Source organism: Molothrus ater, chromosome 6, assembly GCF_012460135.2.
Source record: "Molothrus ater isolate BHLD 08-10-18 breed brown headed cowbird chromosome 6, BPBGC_Mater_1.1, whole genome shotgun sequence".
Classification (NCBI taxonomy): Eukaryota; Metazoa; Chordata; class Aves; order Passeriformes; family Icteridae; genus Molothrus; species Molothrus ater.
Window position 1 is genome coordinate 24,377,835 of NC_050483.2, and position 23,025 is coordinate 24,400,859.

At 36.2% G+C, this 23,025-nt stretch overlaps 1 protein-coding gene across 8 annotated transcripts in view; it reads left to right on the forward strand.

Moving 5' to 3' along the window:
- The window catches only part of PHF21A (PHD finger protein 21A), a 132,278-nt gene that overhangs the window by 32,561 nt on the left and 76,692 nt on the right, over positions 1–23,025 (forward strand). For 5 of the 8 annotated variants that reach the window (XM_054515080.1, XM_036383608.2, XM_036383609.2 and 2 more), the window contains 3 exons: positions 1,974–2,109; positions 6,328–6,360; positions 8,459–8,545. In XM_054515080.1, coding sequence (XP_054371055.1) covers positions 2,056–2,109; positions 6,328–6,360; positions 8,459–8,545 — 174 coding nt within the window. In that variant the 5' untranslated portion in view covers positions 1,974–2,055. The remainder of the gene's footprint in view (positions 1–1,973; positions 2,110–6,327; positions 6,361–8,458; positions 8,546–23,025) is intronic. The other 3 variants (XM_054515081.1, XM_054515077.1, XM_054515079.1) reach the window with 1 other exon arrangement.

The window sequence follows — 23,025 nt, forward strand, 5'->3', positions numbered from 1 at the left end:
CAGAAATACCATGTCATATTTGCCGTGAACATATTTTGGACCTTACAGTTACATATATTTAAGTGATGGATATTTTTTACATTCTTTTGGATCTCTTTTACATTCAGTTGAGATAACTGTTTTGCTGTTCTGCACTCAAGTTTGAAGTTAGCATGTAGCTACAGAGCAATGCAAACTATTCATCATGTGTGCCTTCTGATTTTTTGAAGACACACTGAGAAAGAAACTGGCCATATCTGCCTGTCTTTACCCTGAAACTGAATTTCCAAGGGTCAAAAAGACTTTTACCCTCTGCAGTGGGTTCCAGTTTTCATTAACCAGTCTCCCATGTGGTATTCTGAAGCATGGATCCTTTTGAAACTGCAGTGGTGGGGACCCAAAGCATGCTATAATTGTTCTTGTCAGTGAGTGGAAGTAATAATCCTTGATTCTGTTTTCTCATTACTGTTTGTGGTAATAGGACAGGGAACTATATGTAATTTCCATGTATCCCTTGATAGAGATTACAATTTTATAGAGACTAGTGCTGCAAAGGCAGCTGTTTTCACTCATCTGTGTCATATGTGGGAGAGGCCCTTGCAGAAGGTCATTTCATGTGTTGGCTAGAAAGTTTGCTCAGGCTTTTGTTATTTAAATAAGTAACTTTAGGCTAACAGCAGACAACTCTGACAAAGAGTTTAAATGTAATGCTTTTTAACTCCTCTTTATAGTCTACTCTTTTTGTAACATATTTTTGTTTGAAAAGATAAATGATAAATAAACAAAACAAAACACTCACCTTCAACCTTTCTTTTTTTTCCAGGAGTTCACAAATTTGTCCACTACTTCAGTTTACTGTAGTGAGACAGCATTAAAATAAAATTCTTTAACTTAGGGAATTGCTCTCTTTTTACAGCCTGCATGTCTAATCAAAGCTGTCAGGATCCTTTTGAAAACATTGTAGTCTCATTAGGAAGGCCTCTGAATTGGCAACAACACCTGTGCAATGAATGTGAGCAATTTTCAAATAATAAAAAAATAGGAACTATTTTAACACTGCAGCAATTCCTTAATTGTGGTGTCTGGATGGAAAAGTCACTGGTAAAATTGCTATATAATATTTTCCAGTGACTTGCATGTGTTTGCATTTATAGATGTTTTTATACAGGTTCCACTATGATTTGAGCATATGGGAATCTTAATCCTGTTTCAGAAGCTGATACTTTTAACATATTTCTGAAAAAGGAGTTCTCTTGTCAAGCATTCAGGGCTTTTCGAAGTATGTTTGATAATGCTTTTCTGTATCAGAGATTGGGGGGATTAATTTGTAGTACAAGTGAAGATGCTAAACTTTATACTTATGATCTACAAGTAGATTTCCAAGATTAAAAAGATTATAAAATTAATCTTTTTGAAATGTCTTGTGCTGCTTAATATCACTCTTCTGTTGCTTCAGAACAGATTCCAACTGAAATTACTAACTTGGCACAAACTTTAGGCAGTGAGTTATTAATATATTAATGTTGTTCTGTTAACATGTGCACTGTCCCATCTAAGAACAGCTCTATAGTATCACAAAAGTGTGTTCATGCAGTACATTAATGTTTAACTATTTATTGTTGTTGTAGAATTCTATTCTCCAGAATAAGTTTTCATCTACATAGATTTTTAATACATTCTCAGTAGTTAAATTTACTAATTTAATATGCCACTGCAATAGGATATTGGTAGGAAATAGCTGCCTGCAAACTAAGATAAGGGATAAGTATGTCAACTTCGGGATATGTGGGAAGTAACAAAATTGGCTAAATGACTCCAAGGCAGGCATTTTGTAGAGCCTGCAGATTTCTTGTGTTCAAAATACTGACTGTATTTAGGCTAGAAAGCTGCATTTGAATATAGTTCTCTATTGAATTCCTGTTGTGTTATAATCTTCTTTTTCAAATGGACTCTTCTCCTTCACTAACGAAAACAAAACCTTTATTTTTCTATAGGACTGGTGTTAAAGAGGAAACCAGAAACTAAAGGCACTGGAATCAGCAAAGACACTTCTAGAGAAAGTGGAGAAGGTAGAGAATGGAGCTGCAGACTCTACAGGAGGCTCTGAAAGTGGAAATTCAGGTTCACCAGGTAGTTTATGTACTTTCTTGCTTTAAAGCAATAGCAGCATTAGTACTTCTGACCGTATTACTACTAATGGGAGCATTAAGCAATAGCACTACAACTATAGTAATAATTGTTTTAAAAGCTTGAAACTACTTCAGAATTTTATACTCTGCAATTTGACCTGACCACCTGTTGTTTTTTAGCACATGTGAAAAATCTACATATCAAACTGTGGGTGGTGATTTTTTTTTTTTTAGTATTTTGTAAGAGTAATAGAAACATTCTGAAAACAGTGTTCAGCTGCCTCTATCTGGAAGGTTTTTCTGATGTTCTGAAGCCAGCTTCAGTATTCAGTTGGCAATGGAGGAATATGGTGGAGGAACTTGGAAGTGAAAGGTATATAGTGCTGCATAGTTTGATCTGGTGCTTCTCTTACGGAATGTCTTCTACTTCAGTATCTTCTAAACTATATTTTTGATAACCAAAATGTTGTAGTGCTTGGGCTTTGTAAATTTTTACATGTTGGGTCTTCTTACTTTAATGTGTTCAATACTATATGGCAGTAGGATTGCAGTTTGCCATTGTTTTACAATGCCAATGAGGAATTACTACAAGTAATGATATTAAAACCTAATGTAGTAAATATAGGAGGACATATGCATATTAATTCTTGGAAGAAAATTGTTACAGCCATAGACACAGACTAGCTGCAAACTTGAAATGTTAAATTTAACAATGAGACCTTTTCTAAACATAGTTCTCCAAGTATATCTGATGCTCTTCAGATATCTGAAACTCACAACTGTTACACAGTGGATAAAAGAAGTGTATGATAAGTAACATTGATCAGTATAGTCCATCATATGAAATTTGGAAAATGTTTCAAAATTGCTTGGTGACTTGTCTAAAATGTGATCTGGATGTCTTGTCCAGTACTTGCAGCAATGCTGCACATATTGCAAGGACTTGAATGGGTGAAATGGTAAAATCAAGCTATGTCTGCTTTAACAAAATACAACTTACAGTCAGGGAGCAAAACCTGAGAAAGCTAAGGGTGGATTTCCAGAACTATGGATGAGTATTTTGCTCTCCTCAGTAACTCCAAGGCCTTTGTAGTTGAAACTTCAATGACATTTTGTTGTGGAGGTAAGGAAGTTCAAAAATTACCCATGACATTTTGCTGCAGACATAGGAATGTTTAAGGCCAGTAAGTAATTTTTTCAAGTATTAACTACTGTAAAGCAATCAAAATGTTAATAATTATGCTTGTGTTTGTATGATACTACTCCTTGTGTGCATCTTCATTCCCCTTTATGCCCAAGTGAACCAAAAATTTTAAGACTGTGAATTTTGAATAACCTTTAGTATCTGTTAATAATGATACTGCTGAACAGAGATGAAGACTGAGAAATGTCCAAAGAGACCTTTAATAAGCAGCTTAAAGTTGGTGGGGTTTTTGACTTTCTTTGCTTTAACTTTTCCCAATTGCCATTAAAAGTGAGCTTTGCACAAAAATCAGCTTTAATTAGATTTGGTTTCAGTTTGTGAAACTAGAAAAGCCATGATATCAGAAGGTTGTCTTTTTTAATTCAAGATGCTGTATATTTCTATAATTAAGGCTAAGAAAAAGTCTATATGTTTACAGTGGAAAATAACGCAACAAAATGTTGGGTGCTACAGTAAAGGTTTTGTGAACTATGCTTGCATGGTTATTGCTTGTCAGCATGCACACTGATAAACATTAAACTGGTTTTGTCACTAAAAAAATATCTTCAAGCAAAATGCTTGAACTTTCTCATATAGCTCTGAATTTTGTAACCTAAAGAGATATAATATGCTCCTACTTTTCACTCAGGATTTATGAAGAATTGTCTCTTGTCATCTTTTACTTCTCTAGTATTTCTTTTTCTGAGGACTTTATAACAAAGCTTGCCAACACTCACACAGTCATGGTTTGCTGTCCTGTCGGAAGTGGTGGACAGGTGTCTGTGATGAGCGTAAGGAATTCAGCTCAGCTCTGTAGCCAAACTCTTCTAACTTCCTGATGCAGCATGTTGCCTGTGACTGCTCACATGGCTGTACAAGTGATGCTCAGTAGGATGTGGTTTTGTTTGTAGAATAGCTCCTTGGGTTTTGCCTCTTTTGTTTCACTTGCAGAACTCTATGTGAAGCTTTCATAATGCTACTTTGGCAAAGTATATCTAAAACTACCAGTAAGAACCCCAAAAAGGTGTTTAATTGTTCGGAAAAAGCTACTTTTTTGTCTGCTTTCTATGATCAGAGAATCCACCATGAATGACACCTGACCAGATCATATCTATATTAGTGTACATATATTAGTTGAATATTCTAATGTCTTCCATGTCAAAGCTATATTGCTTGTCCTGAGAAGAGGTGCATCTAAGTCTAAGTAATTCATTCTGCTGCTGTGTTGACTTAATTAAGATAAATTTGAAGCAGTCTACTCTTCCTAGTTTTGATCACAAGAGGTGTTAAAGGACTTATATTTAGGTATTCTTACAGAAAGGTTGAGTTTCATGATGATTCCTCAAGCTGATGTGTAGAAGGAACCATAAGCATCCTTGCCCTTTTCTTATTTCATGGCAGAAAGATTAGTGGCTTTTAAAATAGCTTAAATTTAGCTTATGTTTAAGAGGAATATTTTTTTTCCTTAGGATTGCCTGACGTAGTACTGTGTGATCCAAAAATTTAGCAATATTTTATGAAGAGTTTACAGTACTGACTATATTGTCTTATGACTGCATCTGCAGGAGCATTTTATATAAAAACTAACAGATTTGTTGCTTGTCAAGCTCCAATGTTGCAGGAAGCACCAAGGAAAAATAAGCTAAGTCTGTTCCTGTGATGCTGATGGCAGTATGACGAAACAATAGTATTCAGTGCAGATAAATGCCAAGTGATGCACTTTGGAAAAACAGGCCCAGTTTTACATCTGCAATAGCAGGCTGTGAACTGGCTGTTGGCACCATGGAAGGAGTTTTTGCAGTGCGGAGTACCTGAGTGTTGCACGTAGTTTTAAACTTTGTCTCCAGATGATAGAGACAAACTAGAGAATTATGGAAGAGTGCCAAGAGTGAACAAAGCAATGGAATGATTTGTGCATGAGGAGTTCTTCAATTTGAAGAGGTGAAGACTGGTGGGGGAATATGTGGTGTGGAAAAAATATAAGAAGGAGCTCCATAGAGAAGCAGCTATAGAATCATACAGTGTCTTAAGTTGGAAGGAATCTGTAAGGATCATCAAGTCCAGGTTCCAACTCCTCTTGCCTCAAGTCAGCTCTGGTTTTCTGTAATCGTATAAGTCCTTCATGCTTGCATTGTAAGGAAATAGATTCAAAAGAAAAAGGAGGTCATGCTTTTACATAAGAATCCTGTAATTTAATTTATGGTCACAGAATCTAGAATGGTTTCCTGGTTCAAAAAGTAATTAAAGCAGAACAGTGAAAGAAATGTGTGTTAGTAGGTACTAAACCTAAGACATAATCTTTGAAAACATTAGAGAAATAAATGTCTACAAATTTACCTAAAAATATATTAGGAGTTTTTGGTTTACATTGTGTCTTCATTCTGGGCTCTGGCTTTCATTGGTAACTTTTTCCCTGCTTAGCAATAGGCAGCATTCTCCTGCAGCTGCCTGAAGGAAGAGAGAGAGGAAGAATAGTGAATGGTAACAATCTGTCTGTTTTCCTTTGGATGTGGAGGGCATCTCTTCTACAATGATCTCAATCTCCTCTGAGGGAGAAAAGTGGCAAAGATGCTTCTGAACATGGGTCTTCCATCTGGTACCAGCCAAGTTAACACACAGGAAGAGCTTTAGTACTTGAAATATTCTGCCCTTGAATATACAAACAGCTTTTGTGCCTGCAGCAGTTATCTGTGGTTTGTGTTTCTTGTGACTGCAAGCAAAGAAGCCAGCAGTTCTAGAGGAGACACAGCTATTAGATTATCTTACCCAGCTGGCTTAAATTGTCTTTAAAAAGCATCACTTGTTTAAGAGCTGTTTAGGAGGAGCAAAAGTGATGGCTTAATACAGTACTTTTACTGTATTAATAAGAATGGATTTGGAAATGTTATAATACTGGACTCTAGGCTTTGCTATTGAAACTCTGTAAACAAAATATTTTGCTTTTACAAAGGTTCTTAAAAAATACTGAATTTTAAATTGTTCAAAATATTTGTAAGGAAAATCTTCATTGTATTGTTGCATTTTTTTTCTTTCTAGAAATTGGTTGCCCAAATGAAGCAAGATCCACAGGTAACTACTTATTTTTATATTGGATCATTTCCATTAAAATTCAGGAAATAACAGTGCATGAAACTTGATGATTTTAGATATTTCTAGATTACCTTCTTCCTTGCTAGCACAGTGTTTAGAAGAAAATTTATTTTTACAGTTTTTGAACAATGGCTGTTGGATTGTTTAAAACAAAACCAAAATTCTTGCTATTATGGAGCTTTTTACCTTATACACATTCTTAATAGTTTAAATCAAGTGACTTTTCTGGGCTATGGTGCAGTTCAGATGAGCAGTAAGTTTCTGATTCTATTGGAAGCTGCTCTCTATAAAAGCTGCCATTATTTGTAATAACTTTTTTCATTTTTGGAGTATCAGAAGGTACACAGTACAAGAAGAGAGAGGATATTCTGTCCGAGAAATTTTGTCCAAACAATATAGCTTAAGGTTGTGTTCAGATTGCCTGTCTTGGGTGTCTTACCAGCCCTGTAGTGTCCATAGAACAGACACTTGGTCTTGGGAAATTTCAGAGCTTCTGAAGTTGGATAACTGGACTCCCTGCATAGACAGCAGAAGTCATCCCTTTCTCAAAGACTGCGTAAGGTCCCTGGGTTTTCTTGTACAGCAGTTAAACACTCCTGGATGCTGGATGGGGAGTGCTCTGGAGCTCTCAAACCAGTCTGAAATGTTGAGTAGAGGGATAAAGGCCGCTCACTTGAGGCTTGCAGTTAAGACCTCCCATCCCCATACAATAGTAAATGTCCTGTAATTTTCTGAATGTACATTTTTTTCCAAGCTCAGTGAAGTGAGAAGACAGCTTTTAATAGCACTCAGGTAGTTAAACCTCTGACAGGGAGGGTTAAGCAGAGTGTATTGGAAAATCTGGTTTTTTGAATGTTGTTATTCTGATGGGATTTGTGTAAGATCTGCTCAAATTCACTGGTCCGGTCTGCTAACAATTAGTCTGCAGAGCAGTTTGCTTTCAGTTCATACTTGCTGAAAGTGAAGTCATGCTACAAGAAGCCATGCAGAGTTCCTAGGGTCAGGAAAAGTAAATGTGGTCCCTGTTTACAATGTTCTTAATGCATTTTTTATCCCAGATTATTAAGTAGAATCTAGAACTAGGGAGGATGACTGGTCAATATCTGGTTTTGCTGGAATCAGAGACTATCTGTGAGCTAAGATCAAAATACGTTTCAAAATTGGAGGAATATAAAAATAGGGGATATGCATGAGGTTCCTGTGATGATGTTAGTCTTGTGTTTTAATGTTTCTGCCTAGCAGACTAAACCTGCATAATCTAGTATGAAAACTATACAACATAATTGAGAACAAAAAAAGTGAGAATGTACAAAAATTAAGGAAAACCTGATTGCCTGTCACATTTCTGCAGAGCTTCACAGGTTTTCAACTAAGGACAGACGTTTCTTTAATTTTTTATTTCAGTAGAAAAGAAAAAGTCCTGGTAAAAATTGTTTTCTGTCTGCATCTTTCTAGTGTTGCTTATGGCTTTAAAATCTGAAACTTTGAAAAGTGCTAGTGTAAGCAAAATGCTAATATGAATGATGTGTCCAGACAAATGTAATTCTCTTTAGCACAGTCTAAGGCATAAGCATACATGGAAATAAGGACTTAAGTATGTTTGCCTTCAATTGATATGTGTCAATTCAGATTTAGTACATGTGTTTGTATTCTACATAGTTAAGTGTAAATGTCTTTGCATAAGTAGCATAGGTGAGAATGTTTTAGATAACATATCATAGCGTACTGTTGTATACAGTATGATACTGTTGTATTACATATTAACAAACATTTATTGTTTAATTTGTAAACTTGATGAAATGTATAAATGTGCTTTATAATGTGATAAGCACTAATGGATGTTTTAATGAAATCTTCTCTCCAAACTGGGCTATCTCTCTGAGTGCTAGAAAGGTCCTCTGATTATTGTTGCACTCAGCGATTTAAATAAGGCTTTGTTGAGCCATTTGGATTTTATTGGCTGTACATCCAGAGGTGCTGTATTTGTAGTACACTATGCAAGAAGAAAACAAACAAACAAAAAAACCCACCTTCCTACTACTACTCTTTGTTAACAAATGGAATATCTTTCTCACAGATATTTTTTCTTTCTAATCAGAACGCTGATTTGAAGAAACAACTTCATGAACTTCAAGCCAAAATCACAGCTCTGAGTGAGAAACAGGTAGGGAAACAGAGATGTATTTTTAACACTGTGTTCTAGAGATGTCTCTTTTCCCAGCTTCCAAGAGAGCTGCTAAATCTTAAAGTGCAAAAATAAGCGTGGGCAACCAGACATTTTTGATTTTTATTTGATTTCTCAACAAAGGATAGAATGAGTTATTGTGAGTCTGTCAAACAAGAAACTAGTTTAATCAGTGGAAGTTATAGCAATTTTTCTTATGTTGAAACTAACATTTTATATTAAGGGAGATGGAAAAATGGATTAATTTTGTCATTTTCTTTATTATTATTATCTTGAAACTTCTAAACTCGACCATTCTGGTTTAGGCAAATCTTTAGATTTTGACTTAGTAAGTCCACACTGTGTATATGGGTGAGTATGCTGGAATTTTTCTTAATGTCAAGACCAGCTAAATGTATGTCAGTTATGGGTACTTAATAGACAATTTGAAAATTAATTGGATGCTTTTACCATGATAAATTACACCACAATTGTCTTATGCTTGCCATTTGGTAGAATTCTGTTTGACAGCTCTAAAGTATGAGTAATAATTACAACTGAATGCTTAACAGAACGATTGTTGAACTTGAACATGGGCCTTGTGAATAACAAGAAGAAAAAGACGTAATATTGAGATATCTACAGAATTTGTTCTCGCTTTTTTTTTAAAACATGAAAGAGCAACACATGCACAAAGCCCTTATACATCACATCATCCCATTCCAAGTAAACTGACTTAAGGAGTCCCTTAATTATGTTGCTTAATATGTCAATAATGGAACCAAATTAGATCAATAGATTAGACCTTTGAAGAGAGAAAAATGTTAGAGCATTGGTAAAATGCATGAGTGTCACAACTAGATACCTCCACTTGTCTGCTACTAGCTGCATGTGTTCTGTTTTGAGTATTACTATCCCTACAAAAATAGCCAGACAGTGATTTACATTTATCTAGAAATTTTGTTTACTGAAAAAAATATAGTATGTTTTAATAGAAGAACAGTGAATCTAGGACGAAACATGTAAGGATAATAAGGAAAATTATTTTTTAATGAGAATAGTAGTTCAACAAAAACTGAAGTTTTGCTGATGTGATAGCATGTCTCTCTTGAAGATGATTTATTCTCTAAAACCAGCATGAGCCTCTGCATGTGGCTATGTCTCACAGCAAGCTGTTTCAGGATTCTCTGGTAAGCTCTGGATGCCTGTGGTAGTTTCAAAATGAGCTTGTCTTGATGCCATGAAGCAAGCTGTATTGACTACCAGTTCACGTAATGAGCACGGACAGGCAGTGAGACACTGAGTGGAATGTGAGAAAGCATCCTACCATAACTTTTAAACTTATATTTATAACTCTGTCAAGTTAAGCTGCAGAATGGTCTATACTAACATGTGTTTTAAATTACCCATCACTAGAAATGGAGCTATATTTTTTCTATTTAACTCAAAGTGCTAAAGTACACTTGTTCATGGGGTTACCATGGGTTAAGTTTCCAAAAGACGTTGAAAAATAAGTTTGAGTTTTCTTCTACCACACAGTGAATACAGTCTGTATGAAGTCACAGTAGTTTCCTTCTTTGTATTTTTGTGGGTTTGATTATCAGAACAACAGTGAACTTCTCCATGATTGTTGAAATTTATATATTTTGTTATTTCTACTACTGGACTGCAGAGCTGCCAGTGTTCTAGATGATAATGTTGTTAAAGTAGTATGCCTGCTTAAATGCAATGGTCATGGTAAATATAAATTCTGGGAAAAGAATCAGAACTTCCTTGTGCAGAGAAGTGCTCACTCCCTCTTTATTTGCAGGAATCTGTTTTATAGAAATCTGTGGCTTAGCAATGCAGCACCTTAGGGACTGCAACAAAGCCATTCTTCTGTTTTCACTTTCACTTCTTTTCAGGAAAAATCATTATTATCAATTGCTTTATGGGTAGAATATTAATCAGCAATTTAATTTTCACACAGCATGGAGAAATATGCAGTTTTGCACAGTAAATATAATCGTTTACATTGTGCAGTGCTTGTGTTAAGAAGGAGTGCAACATGTGTAATCTGTACTCTTGTTTAGAGCCAAGTAGTCAATGAGTAAACTCTGAGGGCCCAACTCCACTGTGGACAGTTATAGGATGCATAATGGTCACTGTTCAATAAGCTTTTAATGAAGTTTGAGAAACTAAAGTTCCAGCCTGTGTGGTGTCCCTACCTGGACACATGGAGCTGCGATGCTGGTGTTAGAGAGGCAGAATAATGAAATATTTTTGACTTGTGGAATGTTATGTCACCCTAATGCACACTTTTTCTTTGCTCTCTTATTTAATGAAGTTGGATGAAGACTTGTGCAAGAATCAAGTCAGTGGTAGGTTTAGCTAAAAGCTTTTAGTTGCTTTAGGACTTTCCTCTGTTTGTGAAGCATTGTGGGAATAGTGCCGACACTTGCTGCCAGTCACCGCAGTGATTCACAGTGGCTTAGGTGTCTTGCTGAGAATTAATAACGACAGTTCTGTTCAGAAGTTTGTGAAATTGAGGAGATCCGGCAAATTACAAAAAGAAAGCAAGTAGGCTGTGCAGTGTGTAGGCTTAAAGCTGAAAAAAATTCCAAGCTGATGCAGGGTTGAACTGTTACAGCATAAGGTATGTCATATATTCATATGTTTTTTGAAAATGTCAGAGGTGAAAATAGCGGCTTTGCTTTGTTATACCTGAGAGACAGTGGAGCAATGTATGCTGAGTGTGTTAACACCTGAAAGGAAAACTGCAAAAAGAGAAAAATCTTACTTGAAGATAGCTTGCATTTAAAGGGCTGTGAGCTTCAATCCTTCAGACTAGTAGATTTCCCTCTGCTAGTCTCTTTGTATTATTTTCACGGAGTTGTAAACTATGCTTACTTTTCTAATCTGTGGGCAATAAGTGAAATTCAGTTTAATAGTCTTGCTCCTCAGCTATAAACGGGAGAGCTGCAGTCTGGAAACTCTGAATGCATTGGTTTTGTAAATGGTTTCCTCTTTCTTTCTCTGACCCCCCTCTTCAGTAAACAGAAGTCAAGAGTAAGTTTTTTCAGAGCAGTTGTAATTGCCAAATCTAAGGTTGGGTTGTAAATGTGAATTAATTCTGTTGTTTTGGAGCACCATTTTTTTCTATGTTTTCACATCTTTGGAAGAAATTCATGATCAAAGTCAACCATTTTCCTTTACTCTTTATTCTACAATAGTATCTTCTCTTGGCATTCTGATTTGTAGAATTTTACTCACAATTACTTCACACTACTCAGCTTTTGTCTGGGTGAAATACACTTTTTGCAATATAAAAACTTAAAGAATGTATTTTTAAAAATTTTCTATGAGGAAGTTTTTAGTGTATACTTCTTTTTTGTTTGTTTTGGGGAGATGGGGTGGAAATTGTTACCAGTGACACTGTTGAAAGGCTGAGGTAGAGCAGAGCTAGCATAAAGGAGGAAGGGATGTAATCTTGAAGTAGTACCTTTTCTTTGGTCTCATTTCCTCCACATTCTAAAAATAAAGAATATGCACTTACAGATATATCATGACTGAGTATATATCATAATTGTACTTAATTTTGAAGACAAGGAAGAGGTCATGTGGGCAGTAAAAAGATGTAGGCTTTTTTAGCAATATTGTGTCAGATATAGAGGAATTTCTAAATGTGTCCTTATCATAATCTCTGGAAAAGTTAGAACAATATTCTGTCTTAAATGTGAAAGAAAGCTTACAAAAAGGGTCTTTTGACTCTGTGATGAAAGGGTGATGGTGGTAAGCACGTACAAAAGAAATCACATGTCTCTTTCGCTTATATTTGAGAATAAAATGCAAATGTCTCTTCCTGTAGTTGCAGTGAAATTCATTGACTCTCTAAGCAAAGTGTTGTGGAAACTAGACTTGTATTCCAATGTATTTCCTCTTGACGTTGAAATAATAAAGTGAATCCCTTTGTTATTTTGATTTCTGTATATATGCAAGAAAAAGTAATCAAAAATAGTTATCAGCATATATATGGAGATACTTGTGGTTTTATTTTTTCACAGGGGAAAAACTTTAACATACTTTATTGTGAAGAGCAGTTGAAACTGTGGAATATAATTAAAAAAAAATGCATACCATAAAAGCAAGTTTAATATTATGAATAGGCAAATCTAGGGAATTTTCCCTGTATTTAAAGCTTACAGCAAATTGAGATGGATGAGTTTATTTTAAGTCCTGTATGTTCAGGGTAAGACTCCTTTTAACCTCGCCACAAAATAGCAAGTAATGAGAAAGGGTATTTGGGATAGATATAAAAAATGACAGAGTAATTTAACCATGGTTTTGTATAGTTGAATAAATGTAAACATGTGGTTTAGATTGACAAAGGAAGCTTGTTATTTAACTTTCCAAAAACTGTCAGGAATAGCTTTTAAGCATTACTGTTGCTATATTTATTACAGGTACCATAACTTAGTAATGAAAAGATTGGTAGTGTGCATAAATTCATCCTATGAGACTGTTCTTCTTGAACAGGTGTCAATCATAGTAAAGGAGAATTTTTATGGAGGCTTTTTGAGCACATTATCAGAAAATTATTCCCGAAACATGTTCCATCATGTTCTGTAAAGAGAAGCAGCAGTGTTTGGTGAGAGGAATGTAAGCTCAAGAAAGCTAGAGAGCAGGAGGGAAACTGGGTACAGTTAACAGGTAGGAAAGAGCACTTCATGCTTGTGCATAAGAAGGTAGGCAAGGTATGCCTGTGTGTTGTGGATATACCAGATGACCACCATCACAACTTAGGACTAAAAACCTCGAAATTAATTTAAAAAGTCACTACTTCTGCCAGTTTTTCTGGAGTTTCTGATACTTCCTTTTTCCACAATTGAGCGAGGGCATATTTAAATGGCAGTTATTCTGTCAGTAATGGATCAAGTCTGCAAATATGCCATATGAGCATTTAATTACTAATAGCTTGAGGCAGGTGATGCCTAATTTCAGTTCCAGTTGTTTATCTGGAACTGTACATATAACTGTACTAAACACTGATCTTTTTTAAGTAAATGGCATGAATGATAAAGATATACTAATTTGCATGTAACTACAAGAATGCATTTATGCCAACTGTTTATAAAGCAGTTGTAAAATACATGAAAAAAACCTGTTTGTATAATCCTTCTTAGACTGTTTGAAGTAGTCAGTCATTTTTTCCTATCAGAAAAATACTGGTCTATCTGGACATAAGGAGAAGTAAGTTAACTGCCTCAGTGAATTGTCAGATCCTTTTGAACTCACTGATAGGTGTGAACAGCACCTGTTTAGAAGTGAATATTCAAAAAATCTGCATAAGCTTACTATTTTAATCTTTGGTATTTATTTAATTTGCATCCAAATATTGTGTGAAAATGCGAATATAATGACTTCTCATTAAGTTATCATCTTCCATATTCTCAAGATATACTGGCTGAAGCAAATTTTGGGCGTTGCACAGATGATTGTAGATAGGCAGAGTGGATGCATCTCTCCCTGCTGCCTCTTTTGCCCCAAATTCTCTTGCAAAACTGATGTTATAATCGTTTGTATATGACTGAAATATTGCTAAGCTGTCTCAGACCTTTTATAAAGCTTAAATGATGATTAAACCCATACTGGCATGTAAACTTTGATTTCCCATTCTTCTCTTAATGCAACTCCACCTAGACTTCTCACCCTTGGTTTGTGAACTTAATGTTTGCATATCTAATATACAAGTAACACTGGAATAACTCCATTTAGGAAATGTAAGTGACCATTTCCTGATGTCATTTAAAAAAAGAAAAACTCTCCACACATCCCCCCTGCTACTCTTCCCTCAGCACTGACTTTCTGGCTCAACTTTTAATTTTTGAGTTCATGCTGTATTTAAGCCAGATTTGGAGGCAGCTGGAGAACTTTTTTAATTGAACCTAGTTGGATATATCTTTCATCTTCATATAAGCCAGGGCATAACTCCAAAATAGCCTGCTCTGCTTGAAAATCAACATTGTAGATAGAAAATGGGCAATTAAACTACAGTATTTCCTTGAAAATCCCCTACTGATGGAGAGAGTTGGTTATTAGATGCTCCTGCATGTTTTGACTTGCCGGATAACCTCACACATCAGTAGTTATTTCAAGGCCTACTATTCCCTTTTCCCTTTTATACTTGAAGGGAAGACAAGCGAAGCATTAGATGATGATGACTGGGATTTAGGCTGTTTTGTATAGCACCCTTAAATGCCTCCTAGTTGGATGCTGGGAAAAGGGATTAAATCTACTAATGAATTTTTATAAGTTAAAACAGATTAAAGTAGTTCATTCTGCTTTGTTCTGCATGCCTTGGTGGAACAACCTCACAGCCACAGAAACAGTATTTTGATTTATTGCAAGTTATTGCAAGTTAGAAAATTATTTATTGCAAGTTAGAAAAGGAATCAAATCCAGAGATATGCTTTTCAGAGCCTTATGTATGGATCTTTAGTTGCTATTGGAATTGTTTGGTCCCCAGCTTTTCTGATGTGTGTTGAATTATGGAAGGGAGAAGAGAGAAAGACAGTGTGTCCTATGTTTAGAATACAGGCAGAAGCTTGTCTCTGCTGTTTGTTCTCTTCTGCCTGTACTGATTTGAAAAGAAGCTTCCTGAAATGTGGGGTTTTTTGTGCTATGAGTTACTGACTGTAGTATAGCCATGGCTAAAATACTTTTATTACCAAATATGATCTTATTGGTTGGTGCTACACCAAGAACCAGACTGACTCAGGTAAACAGTGTTAGGTGGTGTTTTCCCTCATATGGGTCATGTGTTACACCCTCATAAGGTATTGAGGAACCATTCAGTTCAACTCCTGCTGTGTAGCTTCAAAAAGGACTGAAATGGATGTGATAATATTGCATTGCTTCTATAATGCTAGTTTGGAATTATTTTCTGTTAATTGTACTGGCATTTACAGGTGGACTAAGGATCCTTTGTAGTGGACAAATAAAGAGGAAATGCACCTTTCTGGAAGTGATTTAGAGAGATGACATATTAGAGAAGTGTGAATGGGCCAAATGAATGTACCCTTTATAAAAAGATTTTTTTTGGATTTTAGTTTTCTATCTAAATGTTGACTGTCTTTATTACTCTCACTATGGATTTTTTTCCTCATTTTGAGACTGTGATAGTCTTGAAGGGCTTAAAGGGTGAACATCCCTAAAGAATTAAAAGGTAAGAATTCTCTTCACAGAGTTTCATGAAGTCTCTGTGCTTTCTTTTCTATATTGACACTGTTGGAGGCAGAGAATGCAGTCTTCATCCTTAGAAAATCTTGATGTTCACTGAAGTGATAATCTGGTTCAGATTACATTTTCTGTTTGTGGAATTAAGAGTGTTTTATTTTCTTCAAATATGGGCCAAGTCAATGTGAATTCACCTATTTCTAGTCATTATATAGAGTAACTTTCTTTCAGTATTCTATTCACTTCTAAGTTAACTTTTCAAATACCTGTTCTGACCTTCAGAAAGTGTATCATTTCTTTGGAGCAACTTTTCCCCTGCTGTTAGATTGCAAGTTAGCAGAGACATCTGACATAGTGTCAGGGAAGATAAGTGGTGGCCAGATGAAATGGAAGTTTTCTTGGTGTGGTTTTGTTTTTGTTTTAATTAGGTCCATTATTCTTTGAGTTTCTTTTTATCTCCTTCTTTGTCCTAAGTTTGTCAAAACTGATAGTGAAGTGCAAGGAGTCTTCTTCAGCTTTTCTCACTAATAGTAATGTAACAGGTTAATTAGGCTATGGTGACTGCAGATGGAAATTTTGCAGAAATGAAGTCCAAGTGTGGGGATCACTAGAGTGGTGGAGACACCACCAGGAGGCAAATCAGACAAGGGAACTTAATTTTTACTGTTCTGTGTTGGCTTTGTGAAGGCAACTCTCACTCTACTGACTATAAAAAACTACTAGGAAGATTAGGTTTCAGTTCATTACTTTTTTTCCCTACAGAGTTTATCTGATGTGTTCTATGAAAAAGAATTCTTGTTCTATTCTGTGTCTTTTTAATTTAAGTGACTTTTTACAGTAGACTTTTAAAAACTAGCAGGGAGAAAGCCCTCAAGTTCCAATGAGCATATCTTCTTTGTCCTGTGAACTTACTCCAAAGTTAGGTGAGGAAAGTTAGAAACAGTTAAGAAGTTATAATTACTTTTTTTCCCCCCTGCCTTTTCTTTCTCAAGGTTTCCTCAGTAAAATGTTGGCAATGTGTCAATAGTAAATGGCCATTAGTGTGTTAAAGAGTTGAACCCAGACTGCCCTGTGTAGCAAGGAGAAATGAGCTGGTTTATTCCTTACTCAATGAGAAAAACCTCAGTAACTGTTTGTACTGTTTGTAGAAGGCAGAACTTGTTTATCTTATTTTTCCTTTGAAAACAAAAAAAATTACTTTGGAACTATAATACGTGATGTGAATTTTTGAGATATATGCTTTAGAGCTGCCTGATGTTCTGCAGAACAGCGAGTGGCTACCCTTTTATTTTAGACTTCTGAAAATTTGAATACTTGGCAGTATTTAAGCCTGTGGAGTCTTGCTCCATATCCATTCACTCTCTTTATAAATTGCTTCATTTTCAGTCTAGTATGGCAGTTTTTCAGAGCAGCAGTTGGTTCTTTAGAGTTGTGGCCAGCCCAGAGTGCTGTGGAAGTGCGCGATTGTCAGCAGCTTTCTAGCATCAAAAGCTCCACACACACCTTTGGGCTACTAATAAATGCTTCAGCAATCAACTTGGGCAAAATTAGGTTCTTGGGTTCTCCAACTCATTCTAAATTTTGTCATGTATCTCAAGAAACAGACGTATCCCATTCTCCAAGTAAATAATTTGGGGAAAGCAGTTTACAGCTTCCCAGTACATTAAGCTCTTAACATTTGTCTGCTGGGCAATTTAAATTATGTGGCCTAAAGGTACTGTTCTCTGCTTGAAACTTAGTTTATTAATAACTTTGTATATTAATGTCCTTTAAATATTCACTTAGACATGACTATCACAAAATAGATTTGGACTTAGAACTGACAAGAGACTCAGTAATTTCTCTCAAATTACTTTTAAATGCATTCAAGTAGTTGCATAGCTTTGTTTCTAACAATTTCAAGAATCAAAAATGAAATTTCTGCAAAGGTCTTAATTTTTGAGCAAAATGCAATTTAGTTAAACAAGAAATGCAGATACTACAAATTCAGTTTTGATCTGTTAATGAAAAGATCTTTGGCAGAGGGCTTTTAGTTATGAAATCTGGGAGTTATGGATTAGCAGATCAATTTACATTCTTGAATATTTTCTACAGTATTTATTTAGAGCTATGTGCATCTCCTGCTAACAGAAGCATTGGGTCAGGCCCTCAGTGAGTGTCAATTCAGACTTTAAAATCTAATGAATCCTATGGCTAGAGTTCAGTAAGCACTGATGTAATGCCATTCTTAATCTTCAGCTTTTCGTCTCTTCTTCTTCCTTAGACTAGCTATCTGAAGGTCTGAAGGCCTTTAAATCCCACTTACATGGAGAGCTATAGAGAGAAAACTTCAAGAACTGACACTTAAAATGCAAATGTCTGTGGGTGCTGCAAGAAGTCAAGCAGTCTCACCAATAGCAGACAAACAAAATGGTCTGTTGGGCAAACAAGCCAGCAGGATGGATCTGCAAACACGATTTTTTTGGTGGTCCCCAAAGTAGCTAGGAGTATTATTAGTCATAAAACCAGAGTACTCAGAAGAGAGGAAATAAATAGCCAAATATTTTTGGAAACAGCTCTACTACCTGGGTGTACCTTATTGATGCTCTACAATATGTTTTCCTGGATAAACCAGGTAAAAACACAGCTGATGGTTTTGTTGTGTCTTTGTAGTAAATCCCAAATGCATTGCATTTATCATTTGCTGTAGGAAGATGCATTATGGTAGTATAAAAATGTGTCAGGTTCTGTATCCCTAAGCCTTCCTTTTTCTTTTAAGATTGCAGGCAATAATCAAAGTATTATGTAGGATGACCCTGCAGCAGTGGTATGGCACTATATGGGACATTAATATAGTGTACCTGTTTAAAGGTAAAATCATCTTGGACTGCATTGTGGCAGTGGTAAATTTAAGTCCATTTATGATATGCTGGGGTTAATATTTGAATAGCAAGAGTTAGTTCTGGTCCTCATGCTCAAGAACAAAGTTTCTAATTTGAAATTCTGTGTTTCTTTTGTTCTGCTTTTTAGTTTTGAATGAAAATGCCACTTTTAAACTAAATTCCTTTAGAACAAGAGTTATTATTTAATAAGCTTGCATATCCCCTACAATAGTCAGGTGTGCTTTCAAAGCACTGACACTACTGCACAGTACATATGAAGTAATCTAGGTAGGACTTTTTAGAAAGTAAACGGTAAATAAACAGGTTTTGCCCTTTCCTCTTTCTTTATCCTGCTTATCTCCTTTTATTGTATTAAGTGATTACTGTATTAAGTGATGTAAACACTTTATTCCATCATTGCATAATGGATTTACATCATTTGGTTTTAGTTATGTGGAACTAAACTTGATGTACTTCTGAGAATAATCTTTGTGGGTTCCAAGTTATTCAGAAGTTGGTTGAATGAAAATTGCTGATCATTTGAAGCTTTGCAGTGATAGAATCTCTGTCATCTTCATACTTCACTCAATTATCTTCAATGCCTGTTTTGCTAGCTTTTAAATTTCTCTATTCAGAAAAGTGTGTTTTAAACACCATGTGTATTATTGCATTTAGCAGATAGTTAGCTTCCCTGACCCACTTAACTTACACACATACAGTCATTTTGAGCCTTAGCTTTCAAAAATATTTTAGTGGGTCAGATGTCTCCAAAATTTCATTACATCCTTTATTTGCCTTTAAAATATTAATGATCAGCTCTTGCAAAATGCTGATTAGGACTAGAAAATGCTGAGACAAAAAGTTCATCTTGGTGCTTATGGTCCTAGAGGTTTTTCTGTGTTTAGTTACATGTATGAACCCATATTAAATAGTCTTAAGATCTTTTTAGTTTAAGTCCCTTCCTTAAAAAGGCAAGGTTTGACTTATTGGTTACACAATGTCTCATACACTTCTGTATGAGAGGAGAAATTGGTTGTTGATTAAAAATCTACCCCACTTTGAGGCATGTGGCAGTAGTATTTTCTTGTTTGTTTGGGTATTTTCATTACAATTATACCCACAACTCATGGGATAGAGTCTTAGTGCTCTCTTGAACAGATTGAGATAGCCAGTAAATATCAGAAAACAGATTCCTTGCCCCCTCCCTCCCCACCTAATATTTTGAAAATTAATTGTATAAATTTCTATGAAGTTACATTTTCTGCTAAGTGTCTAATACATTAGCCTCACATTCTAAGGCCATGCAGAAATGCTGGGTGCTGCAATAATCCTGGGCTCACTTGGTAAACTCTACACTAAGACTTGGTAGCATTACTGCTATGTCAGGCTGAAAGATGAACCAATTACCTTGGACCAGAACAGGGGCAGGAGTGTCTGAACTGAAAGTGAGGAAGGCAGGACTGCAGAGGCCCTGTTAGCAGTCAGATCTGAGGACAAAGTTTGCACTAAGCTTGGTGTCGCCACTGGGTCTTTTTTCTTATCAATGGGTTTGGGTATTGGGGTATGTAGGAAGGTTTTGTAGGAGATTGGCCTATTCTCCTCCTCTTTGACTGCCTTACCGGTGTTTGGTGGGCAACGTTTGTGTCTCTGGCTGTAGCTTCCTCTCCATTATTGAAGAAGTCATGACGTAAGGTGCTGATTGATGCCAAAAGAGGAAGTTTTGCCTCTGGTGCTTGGGTTGGGATTGTAAGAGCAGTTACACCCAAATGCACTCTCAGCTCTTCAGAACAGTTGCCATTCTGTCTGCCTGTCTAGTTTCTGTTTGCTCCGTGTTTCCCAGTGTCCATTTCAGTTTTCATACCTGCTTTTAAGGGAAGCTGCCCAATGGAGCCATGTGTTTACCTCATTCTACTTGGACTATTCCTGTTCACTGGAGATGTAGCCCTTTTTGCAGTCCACTTGCTATTTCTGGGAGTCAGCAAAGAGAAGAGACTTCAGAGAGAGGGAGGGATGCCTCACCTGAAAGGATGATGCAGCTTGTGCGTATCCAGTTTGCACCATGTATGTGGTGGTTTTACAACTGGAAGAGGATCCCAAAGGCCTCTGCTTTCAGTGTGCTGGGAAAGATGTGAAGATGATGGGTAGCAAAGGTAGTATCATAAGAAATAAAAATCACTTACTATAAGGCTTCAGTAATTTAATGTTTGTATTTAAACTGCTTTGGTAAAAAGTCTCATTAAGTTCTATAGAAAACAATGTAATAAGAAAGTATCCCTAAATGTATCTTTTTTCCCACAGTGCGTTCTTTTACCTTGCCTGCCCTAAAAATGCTGACTGTTTTGAAATGTTCTTTTTTTTGTAGGGCTGAGTGCATTTCATAAATCATTTAATTGATATATGGCATATAAGGTATAGAAAGAGTTATTCTCTGTCTGTTACCATTATGGAACATAAATGTTTCTTTACTAAGCTTTTACACTTTTTATTTTTGTAACAGGCCTGGGTAACTCAGACTAGAGAAGTACCTGCTTTTTTAAATAAATACTTGACATACACAGAAAATACCCCCCAAGCCTCCTTTTTAAAAATTGCTATTTCTTGTCTTTGTTTTGCTAATGGCTCTTGAAAGGCTGTAAGCCGGTTGCTGAGAAATATCTATTGAAGAACATCCTGTGGTTGGGCTGATGATAACACTTTGTCATTGTGTGGAATTACTGAAGCACTGTGCAGAAATTAGGAAAGTCAGATTGCACTTCTTTTTGTTGTCTTCCTCTGGAACCAGTGGTTCCTGTGCTGTGCTTCCAAGGCATCAAATTCACTGTATTTCAGAGACAAAACTGGGTTAGTATCCCATACCTTATAATTTTGTAGGTTGTGATTATATGGCCACTTTGATTATGTTTCAAATTGGACAGCTCCATGAAAGCTGTGACCTGTCCTCCGGCCTGGTCTAGCTGCTGATTTCTGCCCCTCTCTTGTGCAGGAACTAGTGCTCATGCTGCTGTGCAGTGACCGAGTCAAAAAGCTGTCTGGCTGAAGATGATCTCTGAGATGTGCCATTTTTTGAGCACGATCCATTTTGCTCACTTGGCTTGTGTGCAGCTGAATGAACACAGCTTTTGGCATAAGGGAAGTGGCAGAAAGGAAGGACTGAAACAAAGGGTGAAACAGTTTTCATTTGACACCTGTATTTATCTTGGACCAAACAGCTGTGTAACCACAGCTTTGAACCCAGTCTGTAGCTTGGTAGTCTTCCTTTTCCAGGGATGCAGATCCAGTAAATGTACTTGCAGCTCCTAAATGGCAGAAAGGAAGGTAAGCTGTGTCTCTCTTGCTTCTCCCACTGGTATAGCTGGTCCACATAGTAGCCCTATGCATAAAGCAGGCACAACAATGGCAGTGCACTTAAATGACTGGAATTGAAGTATAGGGGATAGAGGTTGTTAGAGATGCACATGGAAAATTTCTGTTGAAGCTTTGCATTTTGTTTGTCACAATTGATACTATTTTCAGTATTACCTAACACTATAAGTATGAAGATGAAGCACAAAAAGAAATCTAAAGTAGTTCTTGAGTGTTCTTTGAAGAACTGAATTCCTTGAGTTGAATATATGAAGAGGAGCTGAAGACTTTTTGGAAGCTGACAGCAGAGAGCAACCTGATTTCTTACAGCATTATGATTTTTGTTAAGCAAATTTCAAACTGAATTATTTGGAGAAAGAACTTTTAAATTCTGCTTGAGAGCTTATGTTGCAAATCCTGAGGGTTTATATAGATCATGTGTAGTAGGTCCAAGCAAGAAGTAATGAGGTATCTGAAACTTAATGCAGTCAAAGTCCTTGTTTATTGCTTAATCTCTGGCTTTGAATAAAACAATTTATGGGCAACAGGAAATCAGACCTAAATGGTGGTCCACTGTGGCTATCCTCACTCCTGCTGCCTAGTTATAAAAAAGGAGTAAGCTGGTAAATTCTGCCTAGAAGGATGTGAGCTTTCTTATTAGTTCTTTTGTTTTCAGTGGTCTTACACAGCCATAGCTATACTGAGAATTTGTCCTGTACTTGGAGCTTGGTTAAAAATTGTTGGGTTGTTTTTTGTGTGTGAATTGGAATAGAAACAAGGGTGGTTTTTTCCTTCTAAGTTCTTCAGCATTGATTCAGCTTAAATAACAGTAAAGCTATTTGTTTGGGACATCTGGGTTGTATTGGTTTTGCATGGCAAGGTTTTGGTAGCAGGGAAGGTACAGGGGTGGTTTCTCTGAGCATCTGCTGGAAGCTTCCCCTACGTCCAATGAAAGTATTCCAACCAGCTCCAAGATGAACCTGCCACTGGCTGAGGCTGAATCCATCAGTGATGACAGTAGTGCTTCTGGGTTAGCACATTTAAGAAGGAAAAAAGTCATTG